This window comes from Symphalangus syndactylus, chromosome 16, assembly GCF_028878055.3.
Source record: "Symphalangus syndactylus isolate Jambi chromosome 16, NHGRI_mSymSyn1-v2.1_pri, whole genome shotgun sequence".
Lineage (NCBI taxonomy): Eukaryota > Metazoa > Chordata > Mammalia > Primates > Hylobatidae > Symphalangus > Symphalangus syndactylus.
Window position 1 is genome coordinate 45792933 of NC_072438.2, and position 26159 is coordinate 45819091.

The 26159-nt window shown below is 36.5% G+C and overlaps 2 protein-coding genes across 13 annotated transcripts in view; one reads left to right on the plus strand and one right to left on the minus strand.

Moving 5' to 3' along the window:
* TMEM156 (transmembrane protein 156) overlaps positions 1 to 26159 on the minus strand; it is a 203102-nt gene that overhangs the window by 115192 nt on the left and 61751 nt on the right. The gene's annotated exons all lie outside the window — the stretch shown is intronic.
* Positions 1 to 26159, plus strand: part of KLHL5 (kelch like family member 5) — an 85049-nt gene that overhangs the window by 40438 nt on the left and 18452 nt on the right. For 8 of the 11 annotated variants that reach the window (XR_010116335.1, XM_063619817.1, XM_055246198.2 and 5 more), the window contains 6 exons: positions 2023 to 2235; positions 7293 to 7479; positions 14078 to 14302; positions 18242 to 18404; positions 23674 to 23886; positions 25828 to 25999. Coding sequence is in view for 10 of the 11 variants with exons in the window: in XM_063619817.1 (XP_063475887.1) it covers positions 2023 to 2235; positions 7293 to 7479; positions 14078 to 14302; positions 18242 to 18404; positions 23674 to 23886; positions 25828 to 25999 (1173 nt within the window). In the remaining variant the exon portion in view is untranslated. Of the gene's footprint in view, positions 1 to 2022; positions 2236 to 7292; positions 7480 to 14077; positions 14303 to 18241; positions 18405 to 23673; positions 23887 to 25827; positions 26146 to 26159 lie in introns of those variants that run through there. The other 3 variants (XM_063619816.1, XM_063619815.1, XM_055246202.2) reach the window with 1 other exon arrangement.

Below are 26159 nucleotides of genomic sequence, written 5' to 3' on the forward strand. Positions count from 1 at the left end.
ATTAATACTTTTGAAAAATACTTTGTATTCAACCTTGAGTTCAGTAGTATTTCATAAGTTGTTGAAAAACTCAATTTTCACTTAATGTAAATTATACTAGAATGGAATGGGCATTATTCTGAAATAGATATATCAACAAATAATTCATCAAGTGAATATTTACGTGATAGTCCTTTTGTTACTGATGAAATCCAATTAATGCCATTTGAAAGTATGGCATAGTTATACCAATGTATAAATCTGTCGATTATACTTTATATGTTTAAGGAATTGGAAATATATATTATTATTTCAGTTTCTTCACAATCTCACCTAACATTTTATCATAAGTACCTTTCCATGTAGCTACGTGATCTTTGTCTTTGAAATTTTTAATGCTTATTTAATATACAGCTCCCTATAACTGAACATGTAGGCTATTTCCCATTTTTTACCATTGTAAATAATAATACAGAGAAGTATCGTTAGGTATTCAGCTTTGCTTTTCGCTTACAAATTATTTATTAAGGTTTAAATTACAAGTGGGATAACTGGGTTGAGAGTTTCAACACTTTTGTAGATCTTGCTATGTGTTACCAAAATAATGTCAGTATGCAATTCAATAGAACCTTTTGCTTGAAGCCATTCTAGCATTGAAGTTTTATTAAAATATGTTTCTGAAAATGATAATCCATCATTTAAAATAGACTCATTTAGACATCCTTGAACAAATGATGATAAATTGAAGCAATTGAAATTCATTAATTATTCATGAATGGTTTTCCCCTTTAGAACTTCTACTGATAGGAATGTCAAGCTAATATATATTTTAGATCAGTACTTCACTCAGGTTACCACAGGCTATATGTAAAATATAATTCTCATTTTAATATAGAAGATAGTTATTGATAGTCCTTATCTCTAGCTCTAATTTAAACAGCCTTAGCTTCTTTAGTAAACCTCTGCATGCTGAGACAGCGATAATACATCAGGAAATATGAGAAAAACATTAAGGGACAATATGTGTCTAGTATTTGCATTTATATTATAACTATGTCAACTATCCATTCATTAAGACTTAAAACCTTTCAAATCAGATGGTATGTTTTCCTTCTCTCCAGATTATTTAGCGTAATAGCCTATCAAGGTCATCTCACAGACCTAAGGGCATTTTTATTTCCCATTTCAAATTATACAGGATTTGATTCTAACGTGAGGCCAGGACTGAGTCATCTTCAGTCTAATGTCCTGATCCCAGGGCATTATAGGTCACTACTTTTTTTTCCACCTTTGGTCCTTTTTCCTATGAAACCAAAAGAGCTTTGTAAATAAATTATATTAGAAGAGATTAAAAATTTAAAAACAGACCCTTAGATAAAAAATTTAAAAACAGACCCTTAAAAGAGATTAAAAATTCGAAAACAGACCCAAAATCCTAGATGGTCTTATAAATATCATTAAAACGATCTTGAAGACCGATTTGACTAGTATAACTCTAGGAACAAATACTCACTCCAGGGAGGATCTGAGAAGACGTCTGTGGTCTAGAATGGTTCTGGGAAATGTAGCCACTCTGGGGGCCGTTTCTTAGTAAGAGAAGTAACCAAGCTTTCTAGGTATTTGGCTCCACTGCTGGCCAAATTCTTCAGCACCCGCAAATCCAAACCGCAAATCCAACCACTTCTGGTGTTAGAGTATCATACATCTCAGTGTCTAACTGATTTTTTCTCTCTTTCTTCAAAAGAATTGCCAAAAGTATTTCCTAACTTGAGTGAAGCAACACTTAAATGTCCCAGGTCCATTTTTTAAATGTAATAAGTGATATAACACTTTAATTCTACTTGTATGTGTTTAACAACATAATTGCAGTTTAATTTTTTTTTTCTCTGCTGTGTTTCTTTCCTAACAAGTAAGTATTACATTGTAAGGTCTAAAATATAAATTGTGTTTTGGTAGCTAACATAAAAAGCTTTTACTTTCTTCTAAGTAAATTGTGATGGTCAGAAGGAACAATATTGTTTATCTGCTATTTCTTCCCTCTAGGAGCATTTCATGGAAGTGATCAGAAACCAGGAATTTGTATTATTACCAGCCAGCGAAATTGCAAAGCTCTTGGCTAGTGATGACATGAACATTCCTAATGAGGAGACAATATTGAATGCACTTCTTACTTGGGTCCGTCATGATTTGGAACAGAGACGGAAAGATCTAAGTAAACTTTTGGCTTATATTAGGCTACCTCTTCTTGCACCACAGGTAATTAATAGGTACTTGTTTATAGGAATTTTTCTTTGCCTATTCTATCAAAGAAAGTAATTTTACATGTATTCCTATGAAACGTGTAGGTGAAAAGATAGTGAGCTAACAAAATTCTGCTTATGTTTTCAGTCCAGAAGATCTGGCTACCTAAATTGCTTCCATTAAGTAACATTCTTTTTTTTTTTTTTTTTTTTTTTTGAGATGGAGTCTCACTTTGTTGCCCAGGCTGGAGTGCAGTGGCACGATCTCAGGTCACTGCAACCTCCGCCTCCCCAGTTCAAGTTATTCTCCTGCCTTAGCCTCCCAAGTAGCTGGGACTACAGGTGCATGCCACCATGCCCGGCTAATTTTTGTATTTTTAGTGGAGATAGGGTTTCACCATATTGGCCAGGCTGGTCTCAAACTCCTGACTTTAGGTGATCTGCCTGCCTTGGCCTCCCAAAGTGCTGGGATTACAGGCATGAGCCACTGTGCCCGGCCTCAATTAAGTAACATTCTTGATTTTGGGTTAGTAATTTAATTGACTCAGCTACAAACCTATCCTACCAATTGGAGGAGAATTACTAAAACTGCTAATAAAAGGAGCACTGGACTCTTGAAACCAGAAAATTTAGATTAGTTTCTTTGCCACATGTTTATTAAGTATCCACTAAATATTGGATTCTGGTGATATATAGATTAACAAGGTATATTAATAGTCAGAGCTCTGACATTTTAAAACTCTGTGACTTGGCATATTCACACAGCTGAGTTTCTTCATCTGTCAAGTAGAGATAACATCTTCCCTGACTACCTCACAGGATTATTATAGGGATCAGAAACATGCTTTATGACATAAAATGTGCTATGAATAAAAATATTATTTCAGAATTAAGAGATATCTAGTTGGTGTGTTCAAGGCAATCAGTCATAACATTTACATGCATAGTTTTCCCCCTTTTACAATTTTCACTGGAATATATAAAAATTTTCCCTGAATACTTTGCTGCCTATCTCAAGGCCTTGAATGGTCAAAGAGGTCTTGAAAGCAGAAAAAGAATGAGCTGTTACTGTTCAAGTTCAGACTTTTTCTTTTTTTAATTTAAAGTGTCACAAATGTTCTCTTATTTGCAGTTATCTTGAGCATAATGTATTATTTCCTGCTGTTGTGAGCAAAAGTTACTGTTTGTTCTTTACAGAGACAGTAATCAATGTGGATGCTTTCTAAGACCTTCCTCTTCAGAAATAGAATATTGTATGAATACATAGAACTGAAACTGCATGAGTTGATGATAATTCAGGAAAAGTAACATAATAAAATGTTTCTCTTGAAATCAGATTTTTAAAAGGGAGTTACATTTTTACTGCTACTTAGCAGATTTTTAAAAATTCTTTCTAGATGAAATCAAACCAAATTTGAAAAATCCTATTGGACTTTGAGAAGAATCTGTGCAGTTAAGTAACCTGACAATTGACTTCACTTCTGTAGTTTCAGACATTTATGATACTATATTTGCATGACTCTCATAGACCTTTAAAATTTCTCTTATCCAGGATACTGCTGATAATCCTAGCCATAAGTTCTTAGGGTTGAAAGGCATTTTGGAGATCATTTGTTCCAACACCTGTTGTACAAATGAAGTGACAGACCAAAAAAGTAAATCCATATGTTCAAAATTACAATGTGATTGCATAAATTCCTCTCTTTCTGCATTGTAGTTTTATTTGGTTTTTGCTATTTGACTAACATCATAGGGCTAATAAGAGGCACAGGTGTGACTTGAACCCAAGTACAGTTCTGTGCCTTGTCCACTAAACCATTCTGCCTCTTGAGTGTACTGTGTGTAAAATTGCTGGGGGTGGCAGGGAGATGGTATCAGATGGAGGAAGAAATAGATTAAAAAATAAATCAGTGATTATAATGAGATGAAGACTGTGACAGATACATGAATGTGGCATTCTGAAAATAATAGAAGTAGCTCACCAAAAACAGGGGGTTTGACGAGAAGGCAGGGAGAACTTCCTACAGTGTTATTTGATCCACATTATGAATTAGCCACCCAAAAGAGGGGGCATGATAACCAGGAGAAATAGGAGCTTGTACTTCATCATGAAGCAATGAGCAAACGTATTGTGTTTTGGAATTTGAAGGTAGTTTGCATGGCTAGAATGCAGAAATAAAAGGGGATAAAGTCAAGAGATGAGGCTGAAGAGGGGAATGGACCAGAACATGGAGAACCTCTAGTTATGCCAAGGAGTTTGAATTTTATCCTGAAAGCAACGAGGAAGCACTAAAGGATTTTTTAATAGGAATGGCATAATTATAATTTTATTTCAGAAAGATTAACTGCATTGTGGAGAATGGATCTGAGGGGTCAAAGCCAAAAACCCATTAGGAAGGCTTTTGGAATTCAGACAAGTGAATTAGGCACACTGTGGCAGTGGATATAGACAGAAATTACAAGGCCCAAGAGCTATTTATGAGGTCAAATTGACAAAACTTAATGACTGAATGGTGAGGGTATACAAAAAGAGGAATCAAGAATGACTCTGATTTGTGCAATTAGGCTAATTAAAAGGTGCTGGCAATTGAAACAAGGAATATAGAATGAAGAGCTAATTCAGGGGATGGGGAAGGAAGTTGAAGAATCATGTTCCCAAAGCTTCTTAGCACCTTTAATTCTTTTAGAGTCTAAGGACTCTGAAGTCCTTAGACTTTTTTGGAAACTACTTCCTTAGATTGTTGAATCCAAAGGCGAATGACACTGGCCAAGAAGTACACAAGAGTGCTTGGGATGGAACCCTAGGAAACACAGTATATAATGGTTGTTCCCAAACCTGGCTAATTCACTGGAGTGTTATTAAAAATTGATACCACACTTGAAAAAGGACGAAGTTTTATCATCATCCTTTGCTACAGGGAAGACAAGGAAGGAAAATCCAGTGGATTAGCCCAGTGGTTCTCAAAGTGTGATCCCTAACAGGAAGATCAGCACTACTTGGGAACTTCTTGGAAATACAGATTAGGCCTCACCCCACACCTACTGAATATGAAACTCTGGGGCTGGGGCCTAGCAAATGGTGTTTTAATAAGTCTTCCAGTGGCTTTGATGCATCCTCAAGTTTGAGAACCATTATCCACCATAAGTAGTGGTGATAGAAGCCACATTGCCTTGTATAATTTAAACAAGTTACTTTACCTCTCAGAACATTTTTCTTTCCTACAGCGGTAATACTGTGCTGCAGTATTGTGACATTTAGAGATATTGGCAGGGTTGATTTTTTTTTCATTGCCAAAAGTGAATGGCAAGATTGCAGAATTAGAGTTAGCAAGTAATAAGGTTTGAAGTAGACACTAAAATAATGAAGAAAATGTTGGATTGTATTCTGTATGTTTTATTTTAAAAGGTAGGAAAATATAACAATCATTAAATTGCCATAAGCCAATCAAATAATAAATGACTAATATTTTAAAAATTGGGATTAGGTCTGGTTACCAAGAGAATTTATTTTTGTGAAATAGTTCCTTTTCCAATGATACCAACTAAATGAGATTTTAGTCTACTCTGTTAATATGAAACATTCCACTTACCCTAGCTAGAAGGGATTCAGCTTACTACATACAGTAATTTTATCATAGTGTCTCCAACAGTAGATTCTTAAAATAATATAGGAAATAATGCCTGTGATTGTAATCCTCTACCAAATGATCATTTTTGTATGGCTTTTTTTGTTTTTACACTGAGTTTTGCTCTTTTTGCCCAGGCTGGAGTGCAGTGGCGCAATCTCATCTCACTGCAACCTCTGCCTCCTGGGTTCAAGAGATTCTCCTGCCTCAGCCTCCCGAGTAGCTGGGATTAACAGGCACATGCCACCACACCCAACTAATTTTGTATTAGAGATGGAGTTTCACCATGTTGGCCAGGCTGGTCTTGAACTCCTGACCTCAGGTGATCCGCCCACCTCGGCCTCCCAAAATGCTGGGATTACAAACTTGAGCCACCATGCCCAACCTTTATATGGCTTTTTAAAAAACTCTGAATAATCCAGAAGAATATCTTTTCTAATGTGTATGCCAATTATTTTACTATTGCAATTGCTAAAGCCTTCTAAAGAATGTTAAATAATTAGGCTGATACAGAGTATCTTGTTTCTGGTTTGAATTGTTATGGTTTTAGTGTTTCATTATTTAGGATAATAGTTGCTGTAACATTTAGTCATCTATTTTTATTATATTTATCCAGTTCTTTTTATCCTGATTCTCTTGGAACTCTAATAAGAACTTAAATTTATTTATTAATTAAATTTATTAATTTTCTTAATTTTTGGAGAACTGACATTTTTATATTAAGTCTTTCTGTTCAAGAAGCCTTTCCATTTGTTCTATAGCTTTCTACATATTATACCTTTCTTGATTATATATTTCCTATATATTTTATTATTTTCATTGCTATTGGGAATGGGTTTTAAAAGTTTATTTCATATATGTTTTGCAGGAGAGAATATCTACTGATTACACTTGTATTAACCTATTACTTTACCAAATTCCCTTATTAAACTCTATGTGTTATGCAAATAATCATAACTGTCACCAAATTGGGATAGTTGAATATCTTTTTTATTATATTCAATAAAGATAATATAGACTTTCATAGATTTTTTTTTTTGAGACGGGAAGTCTCTCTGTCACCCAGGCTGGAGTGTGGTGGCGCAATCTTCCATTAGAATTATTTCTGATTTTAATAGTAAAATTATTTATTTTAGAAAATCTGGATATTATAGAAAAGTAGTAAAAAAAAAACTTTATTTAAAAAGCACCAGTATTCCTACTACCCAGAGATAAGCACGACAGTACTAAGATTTTAGAGTATACCATTTATGCTACTCGTGTTTTGTTTTTCAATGAAATTTAAAATGTAAATCTTGTAAATGTTGCATATTTTAGTTAAAAATATGTGCCTATGCTTGAATTTTTTAAAAATATGTAAAATCCATTTGAGAACTATGTCATTTTTTTCTGTAAACCCTACCATTTTCTTAGTCATTTAGTATACATACCCACTATTCTTTTCTAGTTCCTGGCAGACATGGAAAATAATGCACTTTTTCGGGATGATATAGAATGTCAGAAACTCATTATGGAAGCAATGAAGTACCATTTATTACCAGAGAGACGACCCATGTTACAAAGTCCTCGGACAAAACCTAGGAAGTCAACTGTTGGTACATTATTTGCAGTTGGGGGAATGGATTCAACAAAAGGTATCAAATAATCTTTTATTTGGGGGAGGGAGGAACAGAGAAAAAGATATTTTAATAAGTATATATATGGCCAAAGAACTCTTTGGAGAAATGGCTGGCTGCAGGACAGGGGCAGAAAAAGTACCAGATAATTGTGTAACATCCTCTAGGCCAGAAAATAAGGAAGTGCTCAAAGAATGATGGAGACAGGTCAAAAGACACAGGAAACAGCTTGTAGGGACTACTACTGTCCAAATCTGGGATAATTTGAGCATCAAAATAAATAATAGTAAAAGATTATAACCTATGAAATCAGTAAGTTTCCATGGTTCCACACCTATACAAATAAGGGAGAAAGGAAAGCTCTTCCTTACAGAAGAATGCCAACGAATGAATATAGAAGGAAAGATGAGATTACCAAAGTTACCATTTAGTAACCAATAACCAATTCAGTCAAGAATTATCAGCGGACGCTGAGACTAGTGGGAAAAGTTTGAGAACAAGATACTTAGTCTAAAAGTGTCTCTCAGCCACATGTTTACTAGTTACAAAGAGTAAAATCGTATATTTACAGTAGAAAAACCTGGCACAGAGCACTTAAGCAAATGATCAAAGATAATGTTGACAGAAATCAGACTAAGCAGCAGCATTGTGCAAGATAGGTTGCACGGAGAACTCAGCCGCCTATCTATGCCGTCCTTGCCAAGAGCATATAACCTGAATCTAATCATGAGGAGGAAACAAATCTAAGTTGAGAGACAGTCTACAAAATAACTTATCTGTCTATAGTATTCAAAAATGTCAGTGTCATGAAATATAAAAAAGATTCAGAAATTGTTCCAGATTATAGGAGACTAAAGAGACATGACAGCTATTATAATGCATCATCTTGGATTTTCTTTTGCTGTAAAGGACATAACTGAGACAAATGACAAAATCCAAACAAGGTCTGTAGATTAGATAATAACATTGTATAAATGTTAATTTCAGGCCGGCTACTGTGGCTCACGCCTGTAATCTTAGCAATTTTAATGAGTATATATATGGCCAAAGAACTCTTTGGAGAAATGGCTGGCTGCAGGACAGGGGCAGATAAAGTACCAGATAATTGTGTAACATCCTCTAGGCCAGAAAATAAGGAAGTGCTCAAAGAATGATAGAGATAGGTCAAAAGACACAGGAAACAGCTTGTAGGGACTACTACTGTCCAAATCTGGGATAATTTGAGCATCAAAATAAATAATACTAAAGATTATAACCTATGAAATCAGTAAGTTTCCATGGTTCCACAGGAGGCCAAGATGGGTCGATTGCTTAAGGTCAGGAGTTTAAGACCAGCATGGGCAATACGGTGAAACCCCATCTCACCAAAAATACAAAAAAATTAGCCTGACGCAGTGGCACATGCCTGTAGTCCCAGCTATACGCGGGAGGCTGAGGCAGGAGGATCATCTGAGTCCAGGAAACAGGTTGCAGTGAGCCAAGATTGCACCACTGCACTACAGCCTGGGTGACAGAGCAAGACTCCATCTCAAGAAAAAAAAAAAAAAAAAAGTTAATTTCCAGATTTTGATTATTATATTTTGGCCCTATAAGATAATTTCTCATTTTGAGGAGGATACACTGAGTATTAGGGGCATAATGCCATCATTTCTGCAAGTTACTGTTTTTTTGGGTTTTTTTTGTTTTGTTTTGAGATAGTCTTGTTCCGTCACCCAGGCTGAAGTGCAGTGATGCTATCTCAGCTCACTGCAACCTCTGCCTCCCAGGTTCAAACAATTCTCCTGCCTCAGCCTCCTGAGTAGCTGGGACTACAGGCACATGCCACCACACATGCCTGACTAATTTTTATATTTTTAATAGAGATGGAGTTTCACCATATTGGCCAGGCTGGTCTCAAACTCCTGACCTCAAGTGATATGTCCGCCTCAACCTCCCAAAATGCTGGGATTACAGCTATGAACCAGCGCACTGGGCCACAACTTTTTTTTTTTTTGAGATGGAATCTCGCTCTGTCACCCAGGCTGGAGTGCAGTGGCACGATCTCGGCTCACTGCAAGCTCTGCCTCCTGGGTTCACACCATTCTTCTGCCTCAGCCTCCCGAGTAGCTGGGACTACAGGTGCCTGCCACCACGCCCCGCTAATTTTTTTGTACTTTTAGTAGAGACAAGGTTTCACCATGTCAGCCAGGATGGTTTCGATCTCCAGAACTCATGATCTGCCCTCTTCGGCCTTCCAAAGTGCTGGGATTACAGGCATAAGCCACAGTGCCCGGCCACAACTTACTCTTAAAACAGTTCAGGAAAAATAAAAAAATACCTACATAGCAAATACAGTAAAAAGTAAACATTTGGGAAATCTGGGTCAAAGGTATCTTAAGAATTCTTTGTACCACTCTCACAAGTTATTATTAATATTAAAAATAGGCCGGGATTATGCCTGTAATCCCTGCACTTTGGGAGGCCAAGGCGGGTAGATCACTTGAGGTTGGGAGGTTGAGACCAGCCTGGCCAACATGGTGAAACCCCATCTCTACTAAAAAATACCAAAAAAATTTAGCCAGGCATGGTGGCAGGTGCCTGTAATCCCAGCTACTCAGGTGGCTGAGGCAGGAGAACCGCTTGAACCCGGGAGGCGGAGGTTGCAGTGAGCTGAAATCATACCACTGTAGCCCAGCCTGAGCAACAGAGCAAGAGTCTGTCTCAAAAAAATAATAATAATTAAAAATAATAGCAATAAACACTATGCACAGTGCCTACAGGGTGCCAGTATTATGCTAGAAGCTTTCTGTGTATTATCCCTCAATATGCATTGATCTCCCCTTTCTTTGAATTCCTAGCACTAGCAGTCTGCAATCTCCTGACAATCTCTGTCTGACTTCTGGCTACCTCTCTGATGTCAGCTTATTCTATTAATACTTCTTCCCTTACTGATGCTTTTATTTCAACCCCATTGGCCTTTTGATTCATCTAACAGGCCAAACATTTTATCCATATCCAGGATATTGCTTTAGCTGATGCTCTCACTGGCACGCTCTGCCCCCGGATATTGAAGTGCCTAGCAGAAATTATTCACTCAAATCTCTCAAATGTCAATTTACCAAGGAGGCCTTCTATGACCATTCAATAGCAACACCCAACTACCACTTTCTAACCCGAATAACATATAACATAGTGCTATTTATTTGTAGATGCTTAAGTTTTAGATATAGGCCCGATGACTGCATGGTACAGAAATAAATAACTGATTAGGGTTACAGTATAAATATTTCAACATTGGAAAAGATTTTCCATTGTTCAGATAATCTGCAAATACTTAAGTATCATCTGTACCTGGAACTGGTGCTAGCTTTTGTAGTCATTACTAGCACTCTTCTTCTCCCTCTATCTTTTTCTCTCCTTTTCAAGGCTTTAACTGTTATCTCTATATTTATGTATAATTCCCTCACTTTGATTTTATTCTCATATTTCCAACTTGTGTAAAATATCTATTTGATGCTCAGCTTTTAACTCAAACTTGGTACATGGAAAGGCAAGGAAACTTGCCTTGGTACGTGGCAAGGAAAATGCGTATCTGTCTTTTCAGCTTTCTGGGAGATGAGTTCCTGCTTCCCATCAAGGCTCATACAAACAGTAGAAAATTCCCCAAGCTTGGGAAGGGGACTAGATACTAAGCACCCAAAGTAAACAATTCTCATTCTCTCTCTGTCTCTCTGGAACCTTAAATTCTGACAGTCGTCAGGTTTTTTTTCAAATGGGCCTTATATCTAATTCTTCCAAATTTCTGCTGCCATCCTTCTAATTCCAGTTAGCCTTCTGTCAGCCTACATATTTTGGTCATGTTAATTTAGAGGGAATAGCATCCATTATGTTGTTAATATATGGAAGGCATTATGCTAAGCACTTAGCCTATATTATTTCATTTCATCTTCTTAACAGTTCTCTTTTATAGATAGGGAAACTAAGACTGGAGAACTTAAGCAACTTTCCAAAGATTACACAACAAATTAGTGATAAGATTCAAACAGGCATTTTGGCTTAGATGATACTCTACTCCATTAACTCTTCAGTGAACATGCCATTATTCTGCTCAAAAACTCCAGCAGTCTTTATTTCTTACCACATAAGATGCAAATGCCTCATTTAAGACTTTCTCTAATCTGGCCCTTCCATTTGACCAACTTTATTTCTGAGTTTTTTTTAATGATTAACTACTCTGACCTATCCTGTTCAAGCTATCTGCCTGGCCCTAATTTATCTTATTTCCCATCTTTATAATGAAGAGCAGTTTGCCTTAGTCGGATGGTAGTCTGACCATTGGACTCTTGGTCCCTTCATATATCTGTTTAGTATAGGGCCAAACAAATCAGCTAATACGGGCTCCAAATAACCACTGTGAAAATGTTAGAGTATATTTGTGCTTATTTTTATAAAAGGTTAATTATTTGGTATAAATTAGGGAAGTTCCAAGCATTTACATAAAATTTTACAATTATTAGGATTTTGTTAATTTTGGATATTTGGATTGAAATATATATATATGTATATATATATATATATACATATATATATATATATATATATATATGCCTGAGACTACGTTTTAATATTTTTGTTTGAAATTAGCAAAATAACTTTTAGTTACCAATTCACATGAATATGATACTGCTTAGTAAACTAGATCTAAAAGAAATAACTTAAAATTCAAAAGAAAAGTATTCCCTAAATGTATTTGTGAAGAGAGATGATTAGCTTTTTATTTGTCGGAGGGAATTTTCTAATTTGATTTGATTTATTTGATGGAAGGACTAATATTTTAAGATCAAATTTAGAGTAATTAAATATACTATTACTATGTATGTTACTATTATAATGTAAGCATATGAGTAAAAAACCTCACTATAGCTAGAAACTATAAAGAAAAAGTATTCAAACATATTTTTCAACAGCTGTACTAAGTATAAGGGACTCTATTTGGTGCTGTGAAAAATACAGAGGTGAAGGCTGGGCAGAATGGCTCATGCCTGTAATCCCAGCACTTTGGGAGGCTGAGGCGGGAGGATCACTTGAGGCCAGGAGTTCGAGACCAGCCTGGCCAATACAGCAAAACCCTGTTTCTACTAAAAATACAAAATATTAGTTGGGAGTGGTGGCGCATACCTGTAATCCCAGTTTGGGAGGCTGAGGCACAAGAATTGCTTGAACTTGGGAGGTGGAGTTTGTGGTGAGCCGAGATCACACCACTGCACTCCAGCCTGGGTGATAAAGCAACACTCTGTCTCCAAAAAATAAAAAATAAAAAAAAAATAAAAAAAAAAAAATATATATATGCATGCAGAGGTAGAAAAAGACTTGTCTATCTCAAATAATTTAGAATTCTGTAGGGTAAATAAAAAATAATAAAAACTATAACACGAGAAAATCTATATGTATAACAAAACTATTTCTAAATTTTAGGAAATTATCAATAATACTAGTGCTCTGATGACCAAATTATAACAAACACTTTAAAATAAGTGTTAGTCATGATTATAATTCTATAAGGCTAGCACTGCTTACATGATGTATTAGAAGCTTAGAAGAGAGAAGTGGGTTCTAGTTGAACTCTTCACAATTGGGGGTTGGGTTTTTTTAGAGGGCTTTTTTTTTTTTTTTTTTTTAAACATCCACTCATCTTAACTCATAAAGAGAACAAAGGAGTCCTGGAATCTTCCAATTCTTAAAAAAAAAAAAAAGAAAAGAAAAACATAGATGCCTTCAGGCAGCAACTTCCTGAACTCCCTACCATCATAGTTCCCAAAGTACCTGATCTGTACTTACCCCTGTCCTTGCTTATTGCAATAGAATATGTTCCCCTCCTCCTGTGAAAGACAGCTCTTCTGCCTATGCCCTGGATACTGTGCTTTCCTGCCTCCCCATGAACCATAAGGAACATGGTTCATTATGCTCGTTATGATCCCTTTCATCTCCTGTATTTTTAGCTGCTTTCCTCTCAACCAGATCCTTTTCATTCACATTTAAGCAAACTCTTTTTCAAATTTTCAAAGCAAAACAAAACAAAACCTTCCTCAACTCTTCTAGTAATTTCTATCTGTCCTTACTTTGATAGCCAGACTTCTCAGAAGAATCTTCTATGCTCACTGTGTTTCTTCACCTCCCAGTCACGTCTCAACCACTCAATAAGGAACCTCCCCCTGAAGTCATCAATGACCTCTGTGTGGCTAAATCCAATAATACTTCTTAGTCTTCATCTTATTTGATCCTTTCAGTAGGATACTGTTAGCAGACCTACTGCTATAAACTTTCTTCCTTTGGCTTCCATGACACTTAACGCCTCTGCTTTTTTTCCCCCCACTTCTGGGTGTTGTTTCTCACCCTCCTTTGACAGATAATCCTTGTCCATTTGACCTTTTCTTACTGGGGCCTGTGTATGCCCTGGAGAATAGTAGGAGATGAGGACACAGAGGTAGGCAGAGGCTTGATCATGCAGGACCTTCATGAAATATAATAAAATTATTATTCTCAATGCTAATAAGATTATATTTTTGTATCTAATTTCATAAAATTACCAATCATGGTATAATTTTTATTTACATAACTTCTATATATTACTATGAAGGAGCAACAAGCATTGAAAAGTATGATCTGCGTACAAATATGTGGACTCCAGTAGCAAATATGAATGGGAGGAGGCTACAGTTCGGTGTTGCAGTGCTAGATGACAAACTGTATGTGGTTGGAGGAAGAGATGGACTGAAGACTTTGAATACCGTAGAGTGCTACAACCCCAAAACAAAAACTTGGAGTGTGATGCCACCTATGTCCACACATAGACATGGCCTTGGTAAGTACAACTATGCAGAGTCACTCAAAATATCACATAGCTCCCATGGCACATTTACATTCTGTACCAGGCAGAAGACCCGTGTGGCAGCCACTGCGTCAGTAGCAGTCACCAAGCATTCCTCACATGCTGCAAAAAGAATTTGATAGGTCATCATAAAAGATGAGGCCAGATGCAGTGGCTCACACCTATAATCCCAGCAATTTGGGAGGCCAAAGTAGGAGGACTGCTTGAGCCTAGGAGTTCAAGACCATCCTGGGCAACATAGAAAAAAACAGTCTCTACAAAAAATTTAAAAATTAGCTGGGAAAATTTTTTAATTAAAAAATTAGGTGGCTTGGGCCTGTAGTCCCAGTACTCAGGAGGCTGAGGAGGGAGAATCATTTGAGCCTGGGAGGTCAAGGCTGCAGTGAGCTGTGATCGTGCCACTGCACTCCAGCCTGGGCAAAAGATCTATCTCAAAAAAAAGGATCAATACCAGTGAAGGTATGGTTGAGTTTAGATAGTATGGTTTATACAATACTCAATTTATTAATACTGACCACCAGAGTAGAGGCTTCCCCCAAATAACAATAGACAGTAATGAAAACTCTCTAGGGATGAAGATTGAAATGGGTATGGTGGTGGGTACAGTAAAAGATCAGAGACATAGATTTCCACTAGTTGTAATTAGTTCTCAATGAAAGATGATCTTAAGTTCGAAGTTTGATAAGGAAATAAAACCAGAGGGTTAAGGCAAAGACACAGAGAAGGAGCTTAAAATTAACTTTATGAAATTTAACAAAGTAAACTTGTAAAACATTATTCTTGAGTCCATAAAGTCAGGTATTATGTAGGCACAGACTGGGAAAATGTGAGTTAAGCATGAATGAGACTTAGAAATTTGGGTTGACCATAAAATCCAGGGTAAATAGAGTGAATCAACTGCATGCTTCCCCTCCCCTACCATGGAGAAGAAAATGTAATTCTAACACAGGCTAAATCCTTATGGATATAGTACATAGAATGTGATTGCTCATAGTCCAGCTGTTTTGTGCAAATGACATTGTGCATTGAATACTGTCATTAGTTCTAGGTGCCATACAAAAGACTTTATTGAACTGCAGCAGGTTGAAATAAATGATTACATAGCTCAAAACTGTCTTCTTTAAGCCCTAATTTAAAATTTTTGTGTCATTCAAAACAGCAATGTTCTTAAGTTACCTTATAATTAAATAACTGTTACAAATTTGAACTTAAAAAATAAACTTTTTTTTTGAGACGGAGTCTCATTCTGTTGCCAGGCTGAACTGCAGTGGTGCAATCTCGGCTCACTGCAACTTCCGCCTCCCGGGTTCAAGTGATTCCCCTGCCTCAGCCTCCCTAGTAGCTGGGACTACAGGCGCCTGCCACCACGCCCAGCTAATTTTTGTATTTCCAGTAGAGACGGGTTTCACCATGTTGGCCAGGATGGTCTCAATCTCTTGACCTCGTATTCTACCCACCTCGGCCTCTCAAAGTGCTGGGATTACAGGCATGAGCCACCATGCCTGGCCTAAAATAAACTTTTATTTAAGAAACATTCTTTTATCTCTTCATATGTGGTAATTATATGAAAATTTCATTAAAGGAGTTCTGCTAAATTTTTTTTTTTTTTTTTTTTTGAGGCAGGTTCTTGCTCTGTCACCTAGGGTGGAATGCAGTGGTATGTTTTTGGCTCACTGCAACCTTTTCCTCCTGGGCTAAAGCAGTTCTCTCGCCTCAGCCTCTCTAGTAGCTAGGACTACAGGCATGTACCATCACACCTGGCTAATTTTTTAATTTTTGGTGGAGACAGGGTTTCACTATGTTGCCCAGGCTGGTCTCAAACTCCTGGGCTCAAGCAATCTGCCTGCCTCAGCCTCTCAAAGTGCTAGGATTACACTTGTGAGCCACTGCACCAGGCTTAAAATTTCTTTTCAAAGCCATTTTTTAATGGGTTGAATTAGGTGAACCCCTTAAGTTTTCTGCCCCCTTTGACATATTATTTATTACCTATATATGTATATATGTAAAAATAGAGAGATATACATACATCATAAATGTGTATACAGTATGATTATATGTATATTTTAATGTGTGTATGTATATTTGTTTATATATACATATATACACATATAAAATGTGTATATGCACATATATATAAATAACATGTATGCATATTTATATACACATATATGTGTGTATATATGTATACGCACACACACACACACACATATAAAATCTCCAAAAGCTAGTACTGGTGGGGCACAATATATAACATATGAATAGAATAATATGTTGATTTGGGTCATGCATGAATGATGAGTATTTTTCTTATCTGGCTGTGATTTCACAAATTAAAATGTATCTGTAATACAGGGGTTCTTTTGGCCCCCAACTGACACATATTTTATCTCACCTGGCCCTGATCATGTCGCACCTCTTCTCAAATACCTCTACCTCAAAGCCATCTTAAAGCCATGGAGACCGTTCTCCATCTCATTCAGAATAAGATCCAAAGTCCTTACATGAGATAAGATCAGAGTCCTTATGTGCAGTCTCTGACTGTCCTGCATGATCTGGCTCCACACTCTCCCTCATCTCTTACATTTTCCCCCTCACTTACCCTGCCTAGCCAGACTGGCCACCTTGTTGTCCCTTAGACACAGTGAGCATACCTCAGGACCTTTGCACGTGCCATTTCCTCTACCTCACCTTCTCTTTCCCCAGCTATCTCCAAATCTGGTTTCCCAACTTCATTCACATTCCTGCTTAAATGCTACCTTATCAGAAAGGTCTCCCCTGACCCTCTCTATCCTTTTACTCTGCACCAATTTTTAAATTAGCACTTGTTATTACCTAAAATATATTTTATGTCTATTTCCTGACTATAAGATTTATGAGGGCACAGCCCTTACCCGTTATATTCTATTGAGTGCGTGGTACTTAGTAGACATGTGGTAGATATTTGTTGAATAAATTAACAAATGAGTCTAGCTCAGCTCCCTGCTGATGAATCATACCAATAGATTATGGTATCAAATCTAACTACAGTAAAATCTCATGAATTTGAATTAATAGGGGGGAAGGTATAAAAATACTTTTCCAAATATATCTTAAATCCAAATTGTTGAAAAATGTTTTAAATAGTAGCAGTATATGCATCTGGTGCAGTTTTAAAATAATTTTCCACTGCTGTACCTAAAAGTATTGCCTCTAAAACTTTTCATTTTTTTTAGAGACAGGGTCTCACTCTGTCATCCAGGCTGGAGGTGTGATCGTAGCTCAATGCAACCTGAAACTCCTGAGTTCAGGGGATCTTTCACCTTAGCTAGGACTATAGGTGATGCCACCACGCCTGGCTAATTAAAAAAAAAAAAAATTGTAGAGATGGCAGTCTTGCTGTGTTGCCCAGGCTGATCTCAAAAGAGATCGTTCCACCTTGGCCTCTCAGAGCTCCGGGATTACAGGCTTGAGCCACCGTGCCCAGCCTCTAGAACTTTTTCTTTTTTTCTTTTTTTTTTTTTTGAGACGGAGTCTCACTCTGTTGCCCAGGCTGGAGTGCAGCAGCACGATCTTGGCTTACTGCAACCTCTGCCCCCAGGGCTCAAGCGATCCTCCTGCCTCAGCCGGTCTCGAACTCCTGACCTCAAGTGACCTCCCACCTCAGACTCCCAAACCGCTGAGATTACAGGCATGAGTTACCATGCCCGGCCAGTCTCTAGAACTTTTAAAACCAGAACTACCGTGCTATTTCAACCCCACCCACCCACCCACCGACCTACTAAGAATAGTGAGGAGGATACTTGTCTCCATCATAAATGTTTACTCAGTTCAATTTGCATGTTTTAGGCTTATTGTACTTATACTTCAATTAAAATGTGATTTTTAAGACAGCAGCCAATCTGAAGTCGTTAATGGTTTCCTGTCTCCTCATAGGTGTGGCTGTACTGGAAGGTCCCATGTATGCTGTAGGAGGACATGATGGCTGGAGCTATCTGAACACAGTGGAAAGATGGGACCCTCAGGCTCGCCAGTGGAATTTTGTTGCCACTATGTCTACCCCTAGGAGTACAGTAGGTGTGGCAGTACTAAGTGGAAAGTAAGGAAATATTTAAAGTTCCATTTAAAATGCAATACACCAAATTTATTAAGCTATATCATTTCTAATTTAAAGATATACATAAATACTTACAGTGATTTGAAGAAACTTTTAAGACAATGTCTCTTTCTATAATAGTTGTAAATATAAGTAGTTGTTAAGCTAGGCTTTCATTTTAATGTGCAGATACTATACATTTCTAGTTATCATTTTGAGTGAAGACATTTTATATTAATGTTCAATATTAATAAGTTGTACTATAAAAATCTGGTATATCTATATTAAAATATTTTATTTAATATACTTTAAAAGTATATTATCTATATTATGTTTAAAAGTATATATGGTCTTTTAAAAGGAGTATAGTCTCTCTCAGTGTTTCTCTAAAAATTCCTTCCATCTTTTCTACTGATTTATCTTGACTTTTACCTCTTTTCTTTCTTATCTTGGAAAACTGGTGAAAACTAGAATGGATTTATGAAGAGGTGCTCTCTTGCCTTTTGTCTGCTCTGCATAAACAAATATAGGTAGAGCCATCACTAATAGCTCTCAGTTACTCAGAGAGTAAATATTTTTTCAGTCCTTTCTTCTTCCGTAAAATGAAGCTGTCTGTGGTTGTTAAAGTTATTTGTGGGGTACCTTTTGCTCATTTAGAATGCTTTATCATTGTTTCCAGAAAAAGAAATGAATCAAGGTTAAAATAGAATTAAAATTATGTATAGAATTGTGTTATTATTATAAGAAAAATGAAAAAAATAGTGAAATTTTTTATATTTTAGGACCTAAGATCTTGTTTCTTCAGGACCTGTCAGTTATGTTCTATTTTTTGATACTTTTTTAAAGCACTATTACATGTGATAAGATGGATAATGGAAATCACTTTTTAGATGTTTTTTATCTCCATGCCCCTCCCCTCATTTATTTTAGCTAAAGAAATCACTTCAAAATTCATCACTACGTATCTTTCTAAACTCTTTGGTAAGAGTCAGCCATTAAAGAATCTAGTAAATGAGAAAAAAAGAAAATGAAACAGTATCTTCTCGGTTTTGACCCTTTGGTTTAAACCTTTGGGACTGATTCATTGGATTAATTTTTGTTCAGCAGCATATTTCTTAGCCCTTATTGCTAATAGAGGACAAAAGAATAACTGCCTTCTCTAAAACCTGATTTCCGGACCTACCGTAGCTTAGATTTCTAGGCATAGAAACATCTTACTTTCTTACCTTTTCTTGCCCTCTAATGAGAAATATTTCAATCCTTAACCCACCTAAAGTACAGTTAATTGAATATAATTCAGAGACAACCTAATTAATCATATCAGAAGCTAAGGATCTCTAATCTACTATTAAGAAATTTGATTTTGAATGTATAGTATATCTAAAGAATCTGGAGTAAGTAGAAAGTATGCAGTTGGTTGAAAAAAACTAACGATGCATCTTTTCTTACCACTGCTTTGTGATTTAGAACAAATCATTTCTCTGTGCCTCAATTTTTGTATTCTGTAAAATGAAGAGCTTTGCTTTTTGTGGTTTTTGTTATTTTAACTTATTACTTATTTATTTCTTTATTTTGAGAGAGAGTCTCACTCTGTCGCCCAGGCTGGAGTGCAGTGGCACAATCTCGGCACACTGCAGCCTCCTCTGCCTCCCAGGTTCAAGCGATTGTCCTGCCTCAGCCTCCCAAGTAGCTGGGACTACAGGTGTGCACTACCACGTCCAGCTAATTTTTGTATTTTTGGTAGAGACGGGGTTTCACCATGTTGGCCAGGCTGGTCTCGAATTCCTGACCTCAGGTGATCCACCCACCTCAGCCTCCCTAAGTGCTGGGATTACAGGCATGAGCCACCGCGCCTGGCTTATTTTAACTTATTTATAATTTCTTTTCCTTTTTCTTTTTTTTTTTTTGGAGGTGGTGGTGGGGAAGTGGACAGAGTCTTGCTCTATCTCCCAGGCTAGAGGGCAGTGGGCAATCTCAGCTCACTGCACCCTCTGCCTCCTGGGTTCAAGCGATTCTCCTGCCTCAGCCTCCTGAGTTCCAGTGATTCTCCTGCCTCAGCCTCCCAAGTATCTGGGATTATAGGCACCTGCCACCATGCCCAGCTAATTTTTGTACTCTTAGTAGAGACAGGGTTTTACCATGTCGGCCAGGCTGGTCTCGAACTCCTGACCTCAAGTGATCAGCCCACCTTGGCCTCCCAAATCTTAAAATTTTTAAGGTGTGAAAATTTTTCTTCCTACCATGTTTGACATAAAGAAACCTTATTTAGACTTCCAATTGCTCAGGCTACCTTTAAGCCACTGGCTGGCAAATATTTTTAGCAGTTGAATCTCTCTTTCAAATGAAATCTTAAAAATACCTCAATATTTAAAAGGCAAATGGAAGTTCAAGTTTATTTTAAGCTTATTTAAAATGTATTACAAGTTCAAGCATATCATATTTACTTATTATAAAAATCTGTGAAGAAGAGTAAGTGCTGAAGAACAGAAGAATAAACTTTAAAGAACACAGCTTATTTCTGTGTTTTGTCTTGATTGTCTAATATGAGGAAAATCTTGATCCACAGATAAGAGGCTGAAATGGTAACAGTTATTTTAACTACTAGAGTAATTTAATTGGAATTTCAGGAAATTCTTCAGTTAAATTGCCCAAACAGTTTGAAAGTAGTAATAATTTTTTTTCTAAGTTGAATCTCAAACAGTATCTGCCAACCACTTGCATTCCTTTTACTTTTGAGACAGGGTCTAGCTCTGTCACCCAGGCTGGAGTGCAGTGACACGATTACAGCTCACTGCAGCCTCACCCTCCCTCCCAGGCTCAAGCTATCCTCACACCTCAGCCTCCTGAGTGGCTGGGACTATAGGCATGCACCACCATGCCTGGCTAATTTAAAAAAAAATTTTTTTGTAGAGATGGGATCTCACTGTGCTGCCCATGTTGGTCTCAAATACCTGGGCCCAAGTAATTCTCCCATCTTGGCCTCCCAATGTGCTGGGATTACAGGTGTGAGCCACCGTGCCCAGCCTAATTGCATTCTTGATCATAATTTTAAAAGTCAGGCAAGACCTAAATCTTATTATTAAGTATATATAGGTAGTACAATACTTTCACAACCTGACATAATATTTCTCTTTTTATTGTAATAGACAGTATCGTGGGGAAGAGAGATGAGTTCTGAGTCTTACGTGGCATTTAATTGAGCCAGGTGATATTTTTGAAAATTAAAAATAATTTTTAAAATTTGAAATTCAAATGAACCATTTTTTAGACTCCCTCAATTTCTTCATAGAATCCTATTCTTAGAACACAGTTTGAAAATCATTGCTTGACATAATGATTATTTAGGAAGTGTTACCAATTGATTTTAACCCTTAATATTAGCTGAATATAAACATTGTTTGTACACTTAAGATCTCCTGTAAGTGCTATTTTCTACAAGAACACAGAGACGTAATTAATTTTTCTCTGTAAATGTTTATGCCATGATTATCATGTACTAGGCAGTGTTCAAAGTACTTTAAATTTAATTATTAAGAATCCTACGAGGCAGGGTTTATAGATGATGAAATTTAGATGGAGGTTAAATAACTTGTCAATAGTCACAACTAGTAAGTGGTAGAACCAGAATTCAAACCCAGAGAGTCTGGTTCCAGAGTTCATGCTCTTAATCATTGTATTGTACCATTCTTTACAATAAAGACCCACGAATCCACTGTTCAAGAGGGTAAGATGTTTTAAAGCCTATCGTGTGTGGGTATGTGTGGGTGTGTACACGTGCACACACATATGCATGTGTGAATTATTTTAAATTATTGATATTCTCTAATTGTTGAAGGCTTCTCATGTTCTGTGATCCATATTTAGATAACTCTTCTACCAAGTATTAGTTGAAGATAAGAATAATATTAAGAACTAGAACATAAACAAGTTACTAATAGATAAAAGTTTTTAACAGATAAAAGAAGTTTTACGATAAATTTTAATAGATAAGTTTCAAATAAATTTCAATTTCCATACTATTAATATAGTTTAAGTTTAGAACAAGATATTGCTACAACCATATGTTACTGTTTAAGATATGGTCGTCTTATTATTTAAGAAACAGTTTCAGTGACATAGTGGCATACCTTAATTAGGAAATCTGTGGTTAAGTATGTAGATTTACCCAAATGTAAATACCTAGAGTTTTAATTGGCAGAAATTTGGGATAGTTAAAATATTATTTCTTGAGAAATGATAAAAACAAGTATTAACTAACATTTGTAAATTCAAAATGTATAATCTTTTCTATGAGCAACAAAGTAAATTTACTCTTTTAAAAAACTAGTAGAAAAAATATTTATAGAGAGCTTCCCAAATGAATAGTAAGTACAAGAAGATTTTTTCTCAACAAGAAATATTGTTTTCAAATATTTAAAATATTTTACAAACGTTTTAGTTTCAGAGTAAAAGACTATTTCAAATTAGTGCAGTGTATTGATTGATAATGAATTTAAATTGATCTACTAGGTAACATTTAGGTCACTCACATGATAACCTATATCCTTTTCTGCAGTAATTTAAATTAATGAAGGATCATTGTTCATACATAACAAATGTTACTTTTTATGCCATTGTTTCAAGCTATATTTTTATTCTCCCATTTCACTATTACAAGTACATTCTACATGACTGCGTTGACTGTCCAACTGTTCATTAATGAAACTGTGTGTCCTGATTCTGCTGCTTACTGGGTGACCCTGTGCAAGTCTCTTACTCTCCATGAACCCTTGTTTCTTCACCTGTGAAACAGGGATTCAAACAGTTTCTCATATCACTGTGATGACTAAATTAGTACATGTGAAGCGCCTAACCTATGGTAGGTGCCCAGAGGTTAGTTTCTTTCCTTGATAATAAAGTCTTAACTATTAAAAAAAAAAAGCCATGGTATATTTATACACCATATTTTGTCTATTCTAAGACACATATTTTAACACCTCTAGAATTTCATGTATATTACAATCAATGGTGACTTGTCAGAGAGATGGCAGTGGTGAAATAGTTGTCATTGCCTTCATGTGCAGTTTGTTTTCCTTTTCATGTATATACAGAGTGATATATTATACTTATGTGTGTCATTTCAAACAGCATATCTTCTTTAATGACACACACATTGACAGTGTTTTATAACTGATGGCACCTTAAATTCAATGAAATAACATAAGAAGAGCCTCTTTGTTCTAAGCATAATGGCACAATGTCTTATTTATCATTTCATTTATTCTTTTTACAGACTTTATGCAGTTGGTGGTCGTGATGGAAGTTCTTGTCTCAAATCAGTAGAGTGTTTTGATCCTCATACTAATAAGTGGACATTGTGTGCACAGATGTCAAAAAGGAGAGGTGGTGTAGGAGTGACAACCTGGAATGGACTGCTGTATGCTATAGGGGGGCATGACGCTCCTGCATCCAATGTGACTTCCAGACTCTCAGACTGTGTGGAGAGGTAATTTCCTGGGAAGAAAAACTAGGAACAAAAAAGATATATATAAGTCTCTGATACTTATGTATATTTGGAGAACATGTTGGAGAATTGGAAGGGAAAGTCGGCATTCAAAAATGCAAAGCAACTTCACTTTATAACAGCCTGCTCTCACAGGAACTGATACTTCCAGAAAAATAAGTTTGTATTGAGCATGCACTACATGCAAGGCAATTTTATTTCATATGGGATATTGGACCTAATAAGAAGAGGAGCTTGATGAATTTTAGGCAGAATTACTTAAGGGCTGTAGGCTAAATAAAAAGCGAAAAGGATAGGGACATTTCTATGTGTTTTGATATAAAATAAAAAACTAATAATAAAAAACTTATAAACTTAAGTCATCCCAACTGGCCTCGCAAAACTCAAGTGTGGTGCCAGGTAGACAGCCAAATAGCAGTGGAAGATTTGGATGGTAGGTCAGGTTCCCGTTTATTATGTTTAGTCTAGTACAAGGAATAGAGAGAATTGAATGGATTTAGGCGGTACAATCAATAGGAGTTTGTCTGAACACTCCAAAGCAGAAGGAAACACTGAAAGGCAGCCACTGTGGCTGGAGAGCAAAGAGTGATGGGGAGGGAGTGACAGGAAAGGAGGTGGAGTGGGCAGGGTGGGTGCAGATCATCTAGACTCCTTGAGACATTGTTAAGGGTTTTGGATTATAAAGAAAAATAGGAAGTTAATGAGTGCCCATGTGTGACAGAGTGTGTGTGTGTGTGTGTGTTTGTGTGTGTGTGTGTGTGTCTGTTGGATGTGATCAGATTTTTTTAAAAGATTAGTTTGATTTATGTAAGTTGTAAGTGACCAAGTGACCATAAGAAGATAAAAAGTAAAATCAAAGTTTGTTGATGATAATGAGCACTATCTTAGTCTGTTTCCCATTGCTATAACAGAATAGCCAGGACTGAGTGATTTATAAAGAAAAGAGGTTTCTTAAGCCCACAGTTCTCCAGGCTGGGAAGTTCAAGATTGGGAGGCTGCATCTGGCAGGTTCTGGTGAGGGCCTTGTGCTGTGTGATAACATGTTGGAGAACTGGAAGGGAAAGTCAGCGTTCAAAAATGCAAAGCAACTTCACTTTATAACAACCGGCTCTCACAGGAACTAATGCATTCACACAAGAACTAACCAAGGAGAAAAACATTAATCCATCTTACCAACCTAATCATCTCTTAAAGGCCCCACCTCCCAACACTATTACACTGGCAATTAAATTTCAGCGTGAGTTTTGGTGGGGATGAACCACATCCAAACCATAATAAGTGCTTTCTGTATTGGTGTTGCTTGGGAAAGCAGGAAAGTTACAGCTGCATTTCAATATATTGGGAAAACAATTCAGACCTATGCTCATTGCATGTTGTAATCTAGGAAAGGAATGTGGAAGTGTTTGTATACTTTGCCCCATGAATTATGGGCTTGCTGTTGTACTACACTCAGTGGAAAGCTGTTCATTGATACAACAGATTTTAGGAGCAGTATCAGTCACCTTAGCATGATGTATCTGCTCTTAGCTATACAACTTTGAGCAATTCTAGTTAAGACACCTCATGAAAGGAGCAAGACAGCCCAAAAATGGACAGCTACAATGATTGAGGGTGTAAGTCATCTTTCATAGAGCTTAATGCATTGCTTTCCCCAAATTTTCAGTAGGTAATGTAAGGTCTGAAAGCAGTTTTCAGTATTGACACTAGCTCCTTTTAAGTGTTATACATCTGTTAAGTGGCTCTATTAAAATAATACTGTAAGTTAAAGTTTTCAGAAAAATGTTGATATTTTTCTCTCAAATATGTTCAAATGTATTTGATTTACATAGTAGATAAGTCAGAAGATAGACTTGAAGAACAAAACTGTTTTTACATAAATATTTTAAGAATAATGTCAGCTCCGGTTCTAAAATTTTCTTTCAGATATGATCCCAAAACAGACATGTGGACTGCAGTAGCATCCATGAGCATCAGCAGAGATGCAGTGGGGGTCTGTTTACTTGGTGATAAGTTATATGCTGTTGGGGGGTATGATGGACAGGCATACCTTAATACCGTGGAGGCTTATGATCCCCAGACAAATGAGTGGACCCAGGTACGGCATTCATGTTTCATTATTACACTGACTCTCTTTTTATTAAAACAATTCTTACGGTAAAACAGAGCCCCTCAATCTTGTCCAATACTGAAATATATGGCATAAATATGACAATCACCTTTTGATTAAAGATGAGAAAAAGAGGCAATGTTTAATT